This window comes from Falco cherrug, chromosome 3 (assembly GCF_023634085.1).
Source record: "Falco cherrug isolate bFalChe1 chromosome 3, bFalChe1.pri, whole genome shotgun sequence".
Classification (NCBI taxonomy): Eukaryota; Metazoa; Chordata; class Aves; order Falconiformes; family Falconidae; genus Falco; species Falco cherrug.
Genome location: NC_073699.1, coordinates 107543429 through 107551557, shown reverse-complemented (window position 1 = coordinate 107551557; position 8129 = coordinate 107543429). Strand labels below are relative to the sequence as shown.

At 46.5% G+C, this 8129-nt stretch overlaps 1 protein-coding gene and 1 pseudogene across 1 annotated transcript; both read left to right on the top strand.

Annotated features, from left to right (window-relative positions):
* The first annotated feature begins 3429 nt into the window (after nucleotides 1–3429).
* Nucleotides 3430–6360, top strand: ACTRT2 (actin related protein T2). The gene is given in 9 exon segments (XM_027803229.1): nucleotides 3430–3490; nucleotides 5427–5531; nucleotides 5534–5707; nucleotides 5710–5779; nucleotides 5835–5910; nucleotides 5912–6017; nucleotides 6020–6086; nucleotides 6088–6182; nucleotides 6185–6360. Coding segments are annotated over 9 exon segments (930 nt in total).
* Nucleotides 6361–7226: 866 nt separating this feature from the next.
* Nucleotides 7227–7822, top strand: LOC129735627 (uncharacterized; annotated as a pseudogene).
* The last annotated feature ends 307 nt before the right edge of the window (nucleotides 7823–8129 follow it).

Here is an 8129-nt window from a genome sequence, read left to right as displayed (position 1 = left end):
GGTTCTGCACCTTCCTGGTTTTCATCACTTGCAGGGTTTATTACATTTCAGATGATACTATTAAATCCAGCCACCCCTGGAGAAACTGGTTAGACTTTGTGAGTCTAAAGAGTAGAAGACCATGAACGAGTCCCCAGAGCTGTTCCAATTTAGCAATGCAGTAATTTAAGTTTCCTTTAAAAGGACAATGCATTGTAAGGGTTTTTTTATATTTTCTAATTTGTTTACAATTTCAGTTCCCCTCACTCCAATACCTTTTAGGAATTACAACATAAATGTATTTCCATCCAGTCTTGATCCTTTTTTTCTATTTAGCAAACATTGATTTTACTCCCTTCCCCAGTGCTTTTGTTAGCTGCCAAAGTGAACATGTCTTTTTGGCTTTGCTTCCCTGAGGGTCCGTCTGGGGACGTTAACAGGAGCGGGTCCTGCTCCTCCCTCCCTGGCAGTGGTGGCCGCCGCTGCCCATGACACCACCGAGGAGGTTTGGTGTCGAAAGGGTCTTGGAGCCTAGGTGAGAACTCCAGACACGTCTCGTGCTTTATAGGGGCTTTTATAAGTCTGTTCACTTGCAACGGTAGACGCTAAAACATAGAGGTTTACAATGTTTTTGTTTCACGCCGCGTGGTGGAGGGCCCAACCTTCCTGGCTCCCAGTTGCTCACTGAAACTGGCCCAGAGCCGCAGATGTTGACGGGACACACGGTCCTTGACAGCATCCACCTCCACGTGCCTGCTAGCCTGCTGCATTCGGTAGCCAGACAGGTGGCCCATTTGGCCCTGCTTGACTAAGCGTGACCCCTGAGGGTGGCAAAGCCCTGTTGCAGCCCTGAACTTGAACCACCAGGCAGCTCCACGTTCCTCAGGACCACACGGCCAAGGTGTCCTCATAGCGTGGGACAGGCCTCCCAAGCTCAGCAGTCTGGCCCTGGCCAAGGGAAGGAAGGGCTATCCCAATCGTTGCTAACGGACAACGGTGCTGCCTCTGGACATCTTCCCTAGCCCAGCTCTAGCACGTGGAGATGCGAGGGAAACCTCCTGGGGCCAAGCAGCTGCATCAGGCTGAGCTCCTTGAGCCACCCATCGCCGGGCTGGGTGGTGGCACCAGTACTAACACCAAGGCCAGCCACGTGTGTCGGGTTAACTGTGGGGCTCGAGCGTGGGAAGCCCGTGTGGCCAGGCAGACGGCAAGGAACGCTGGAAAGGAGGATTCGGGCCATGTGGTGCCCATAAAAAATGAATGCAAAACGTTTCAAAAGTATATGAAATCTGCAAAATGTTTCAAAAGTGTTGAATATTTTAAAAAAACCCTCAACAGGAGTTTAAATAAACACAGGCAAGTGAGTCAGCAAGAAGATATAAAATCATCAGGAAAGGCTGAGTTTGTTTTAATATGGGGATTACTGTAAACACCAGGAGTGCATGGTAACAATTTGTAGCCCATGTGTTTTGAAATATCATAACTGGTGTCAATAAACACATTAAAATTCAACTTCAAAGAGCTTTGTGGATGTTTGGAGTGTCACAAAGATGTTGCAAAACGGGGAGTTTAGATGGAAACAAGTATGGGAGCAATCAAGGAGAGCTCCTATGTGAAGAAAGGGACCTTGTCGAGTTGTTTGAGCTAAGCATCTGTGATGGTGATTATTGCTTCTTACTGGCTAAGAGCTGCTCTCAGCCCCCAGTTCCTTTCACACCATCTCCCTTGCCTTCCACCCTGCCCGGCTTGTTGATCTCACCCACCTGTTAGGTCCCACTTCCTGGGCTAAATTTTTTTGCGCTAGTCCTGCCCTTTGCTGTTTGTTTCTGCGGTCCTGAGGAAAGCCCAACTGATTTCCAGGCACTGTCTCTATATAAACAGCAAATCTGGTTTGTATCTGTACCAAAATGACCCATGGCACAGAACAAGTGTTGTCCTCAAGTGCTATTGGGCTGACTTGGTAAAGGCAACTATCGTTGGCCGCGGCATGTGATGCCCTTGATTCTTCCATGCACTGTGAGCTGCCGCTCCAGGTTTTTGGGACATGGAGAAGGCTGAGCAGCCTCCGTTCTGTCTTCACCACATAGGGTTGCAGTGGTGGTGTTCTGAACAGAAGATTTTTGTCCCTCCTCATTCACACTTCCACAGGGTTGATATACCCTCTTTTCCTCGCTTTTTCTTTTGTAGTATTTATTCCTGATGCACTTGGATTCACTCCATGAATGCGCTCCTATTTGTTACACAAATCATATGCATGCTCCAGGGAGATGGTTCCATAACTGCGATCTTTCAGCTGTAAAAGCACAGACTTCTAACACTTAAGCTTTAACACTTTAATAAATCCTTTGGTTTGTTTTGGGGATATCCCAGAAAGTGCTAAATTACTACTGTACGTAAAAAGGCAGTACACACAACTCACTGCCTTCAGACTTGTGTTCACCATGTGCCAGCCTCTTGTATTTTCCTTATTTTCCTCTTCTTGATGTATTTAACAGCAATCAAAGGTTCCTAATTAAAATCCACATGGAAAGCTGCATTGGCCATCCTGCTGGCAGAGCCACTGTCATGGAGCTTTCTCCTGGGACATCTGCCCAACCCATCCAAAGGCAGTGGTGAGGAAACTAAGCCAAGAAGGTGACCAGCATTTTGGGGTGGGGTGTGTGGTGAACTAGGGTAGACCAGAGGAGATGTGCCCCAATGCTAAGTTCTTTTATGGAGAAATTAATGCCAATTCATCAAGGGCCTGACAGGTTTATGAAGGATAAGGCAGGTCTTCCTTGGAGCCATATGCCTGAGACCTCTGAATGACTGTGTTAGCCAGCAGCATCAGTTGCCTGTAGGAAACTGAGACAGACTCGCAGTGGAATGAGTTTGGGAAATGAACAAATTCTTTGTGATCCTCCCCTTTCTCTGTGAAACAGGAAAAAATCATGATTCCATGGATTGCCTTAAGGGATTCTCAGATGAAGCATTATTATCTCTGGGGTATCACCTGTACGTGGTGTATCACATCGCCTCAGCTGCTGCCCTGCACTGTGCCTGCTGGGAATGAGGGTACATCTGGAAAAGAGTCTGCTGAGGACAGCAAGACCCACAGAAATGCAAAGGAAAAGCAGGGAAGGTATCAAAATGTTCTGTTGTAGAAAGGCACAGAGAGAAGCATCTCTCCTTCAGTCTCTGGTCCCACTTGCCTCTCTCTTCAGTAACACTTTCTAGATGTGGAGAGACATTTATCCCTGCTGCTGCAGATCTTGCGTGTTAGTCAGGACCTTGTGGTTTACGTGGGCATACAGACTGAGTTAGCCAACCATTTTCCCTCTGGCTTTACCCCAGGTGAACTCAGACCTTCCACAGCTCATCACCCTTGTCTAGGTGCTTTCCAGCCTGGCCCGACCCGCTCAGAATCTGCCCTGAGTGGCGTCTTTGTCCCCAGTAGTACCTGGACAGAGGATGGCGATGGAGAAAGGACCAGCCCTGGCTTGCCTGGAGGGATCGCTGTGCAGGCGACACGGTCAGTAAAGCAAAAAACCATGTATAAGCCAGTAAGTAAAAATGTGTGTGCAGCACTGACGTTATATAAAGCAAGTGAGACCGGCCTATAAACAATGTGCTTAATTATCTGTGAATTTTTACAATGCAGTGTCTGTGGGGCAGAGCTCATTTATGTTTGGTACGTTGTGGCAATTACGTTATTACTCTGTTTCCAATGTGCCTCTCAGCTTCCAGTTCACGTTCCATCCCACTCAGAGGTGACAAACAGCGGGTACCGTCTAGTCAAGAAGTTAGCAGCTCGGCTGGAATGGATTTGCTGGTCTCAGTCCAGGTCCTGATGTGTCTCTCCGCAGCTGGCAGCCCCTGGAAAACATCAAAGGCCAAAGAGGGACCGGCTCTCAGGTCATGAGCTGTCTCTTCGTTCCTGAACGAGGTCTGGTGATATCGGTGCAAGCTTACCTCCAGGTGAGCACAAGAAATTTCCAATGTCTCATATGATCCTTCCGTGAGTTCAATTTACCGTACTTCAGCCCAACACAAACAGCAGTTTCGCCTATTACAAGTAACAAAGCTAATTCACACATGCCCTTTTTAAGGTGATTTATGACAGAACTGATGTGAGGGAACAGATGAGCATTCCTGCGTCTAGGTTCAACTGCCATTTAATAATCACAGTCAATATTCCCTTGTTTTAATACTCAACATCACGTTCAAAACAGAGCGCCTCGCTGTCAGCTGCATGCAGACCACGCGGGATTAAATGGGGCTTCTAGTGTGATGCATATAACAACCCCTTAAACGATCCAGACACCTGTTGACATTAATATAGAAGCATGCATGAAAACAAGTGTGCCACACACTGAAATATATGTACACAAATATTAAGAGGATTAGAGAAATTGCTAAAATGGATAGAGTGGCATTTAACACAAACATGTCTGGAATCTGAGCAGAATGGAAATAACATACACGGAGCTGATCCCTTGTTAGGTGGCTTTATTTATTTATTTATTTATTTTAGTAGTTCATCTGGGGTATAAATGTGTCTGTACAAGGAGGTCATTTGCTTACACTTAGAATTTCTGTTTAATATATATCTTTGTTTGGAACCTGCCTCTTAATTCATAACCACCTTCATTTAGCAGCTAGCACCTTTGCCATGCGAGCTGCAGGAAAAAGTAATTAAATTTAATAGAAGCCACCCTTGCTTTGAAGCTGGCCTAGATTTAGAGCCACAAGGAGAAGCAATTAAACTTTGGCAGCCAAGGATTCAAACTGAAGTTGTATAGTGATTTTTTTATTATTATTATTTTTTAAGGGAATTTTCTCTGTAAACAGATTTGGATTGTCAGAGCTGATCAGATCCAAAGCTACAGAAATTTCCTTCTCTGGGAAATCTTCTATTGAAGCTAAAGGTTTTTTAAAAAAAAACAATTAGATATGAAATGGGGGTCAGTTGTGAAGATCTAGGGTATTTTTAATGCTTCTGAACAAACTTCCAAAGACTACTTTGTTGTTCTCAGCAAAGTGCTGAACGGAAAAGGGAAGTGTGGAAGGAAGACATCTGCATGTCTGTTTATTTGCAGGCAGGTCAGCTTGTCAGCAGCCGAGGATATAGATTCATTAGGGGATGGAGTTTCTTTGCACTTGAAGGTATTACAAACATTGTTTAAAGTTGTCAGGGTTTTTTAAAGCAGCAAGAGGCAGAAATTATTATTTCACTTTTGTGATTTTACCAAAAAAAATAAACTTTAAGTAATGACAGGAAAAAAAAGACTCCAGAATGGCATAATCAAACATAGTTCTACCTGTTTTAAAATGTTTTTAGGAGTTTGTTCTAAAGAATCAGAAAGGATTCAGTTGAAAAAAATTCTGCTCCCAACGCAGATGGTATTCAGAAAAGCAAACTGGTAATTCAGTTAGAACTTAGGCATAATTTCAGTTTTGCCACTTAGGCATAGTTACATGCTGGGATGATACGGGAAGGAGCTGGAGGCATGTCTATGAGTATGAGCCAAGAATCAAAGCCAGTGAAAGGCCAGTGCTGCTGACTGAAGCCCCCCCAGTCCTCTGCAGAACTGGGACACAATGTCAGTGATCACGTTCGAAGGCTTCACGGTGCCGGCTACGTACGTTGCAGGTCAGACAGCCCTGGCACCCTGTGCATCGGCCCGTGCCACTGGGAGAGTGATGGGCAGTGGGGATGGTGCTACCCACACTGTCCCCACATCTGAAGGATCTGCTTACCCCAGGCCATCTGCAGGCTGGGTATTGCTGGCCAGGATCTCATCAAATATTTTATGAATATGTCTCCTTTTATGAATATTTATCTTTTTATGATTGTATCTCCTTCTTTAGGAGAGTGGGCACACATATTTTAGCACTGCTGAAAGGGAAATCGTGAGAGCTATCAAAGAGAAGTTGTGCTACGTAGACTTTAGATCCCATCCAAGAACCTAAAGCAAAGCCAGAAGAAATCATGAAAGAATACAGACTGCCTGACAACAATATCACCCGGACAGGCAACCAGCTCTTTTGTGCACCAGAGACCTTTGTGTGCCTGCAAACACTGGAGCTCCTGGTGTGCACAAAATGATCTTCAACAACATCATGAAGTGACATCAATGTGCACAGGAATCTTTATGGCAACATCCTGCTCCCAGGTGGGTCCACACTCTTCCCTGGCCTGGAGGAGCAGATGCTGAAGGAGATGAAGCTGCAAGTGCTGCTGACATGTTTGTGAGGAACATTGCACCTCCAGAGAGAAAATACTGTGTGTGGACTGGAGCCTCCATCCTCAGCTGCCTGACATCTTTCAAACAAACGTGGGTCACCGCCAGCAGTGACAAGGGTTTGGGGGCAGCTGTCATTCATCAGAAATGCTTTTAAGGAGAACATCAGACCAAGTGAGTGGCTTGCTGTAACGCATGAGCGAGAAACCCTGCTGGGAGCTGGCTGACCTAAAAGGTGCTACAGCTGTTTGTGCATTTATTGGCTGGCAGAACCTGGATGAAACTAAAACATTAAAAATGTTGGTAATGAGGATCTTACTGTTGATCATCTCCCTGCCCCTGCAGAGTTTACAGGTGTGCGCATATCACAGGGATGCAGTAACTCCTTAACTGACTCGCAGTCTGCCTTGGAGTCATACAGGGAGTAGCATACCTCCTCTGCTGGGAGATTCTTCCCTCTAAGGTCTCTGAGATATCTGGGGTTTGTATTCTAAAATGAGCTCTCACATTATTTTTGACCTCATTAAAAACATTTCCTTTAGAAACCCAGCAAAACCCCAAACAGAATCCAAATATAAATCAATGCAAATGCAATTACTGTAACTGACCCTCCTCTGTGCCTGAGGGTCTGAAAAAATCCATTGATTCTCTGCTGTAATTTATCTGGGAAGTAAGAACACCCAGTTTCACTTCCAAGTACTAACCCTGAATCAAAATGCTCCAGACCAGCGGCTCCCCAGAGGGAGCGGTGCTGCCGGCACAGCTGCAGAGGATGGAGAGCTTGGCGGAGCGGTGCCTCTTTGTGACCGGGGGATCCAGGACATTTCACCGATGATCTGTGCCAGCAGCCACTGCCGGGGCAGCACCATCCTGCACAGGGTGTCTGATGGCACGGTGACGGCAGGGACCTGCGCATGGATTTTTGACATCGGCTCTGGACAGCGTAAGGCTGGTCTGTCAGGGCTACAGGCACCCTGTTCGGTTGTTCCTACTGCTCTGGGGTACCCCAAATTAAAACTTGTCATGTTTGGGACGAGTCATAAGGACTGCCACATCAGGAAGGAAGCCCAGTCCAAAAAGGGCATTTTATCTTTTACTTACCCAATGGAAAATGGGGTAGTTACATCCTGGGGCAACGTGGAGAAGATCTGGAGATACCTTTATGAACAAGAACTCAAAATGAAACCGAGGGAGAGGCCAGCACTGCTGACCAAAACCCTTCTCAATCCTTTGTCCTATCGAGAAAAACTGGCTGAGATGATGCTCAAAAACTTCCAGGTGCCGGCCCTGTGTGCCTGTGCCCACACAACTGGACCAGTGCTGGACAGTGGCCATGGTGTCACCACCATGATCCCTGTCTACAAAGGCCACTATGTGGCATTGCCAGGCTGAATTTTGCAGGCAGAGGTGGAACCAAACACCTTGCTAGGCTCCTCTGGAAAACCAGGCGCTCCTTTGTAAGCACAGCAGAAAGGGAACTTATCAGGGATATGAAGGAGAAGCTGTGCTGTGTTGCCTTAGATCCTAGCCAAAATATGCAGGAAAAGCCTGAAGAACTTACATGTGAGCCCATTCTCCCTGATGGAAGGGCTGCTGAGGCAGGAGCCCAGCTATTCTGAGCTCCTGAAACCCTTTTTGTGCCCACAGAGTCAGAAATCCCAGGGCCAGGGGTTGGAAGGGTGGTCCTCCAGAGCATCGCCAAGCGTCATGAGCATATCCAGTCCAACATCCTAAGGAACATGCTGTTATCAGGCAGATCGACTCTTTTCTGAGGTTTCAAGGAGAGGCTTCTGAAGGAGCTCCAGGCAGGAATTCCTGACACAACTTATGGCAAGACCTTTTCGCCACAAGATCGGATGTACTCTGCAGGGGTTGGTTCTTCCAGCCCTGCCAGCTTAAGGACGTTTAGAAATCTGTGGGTTACCA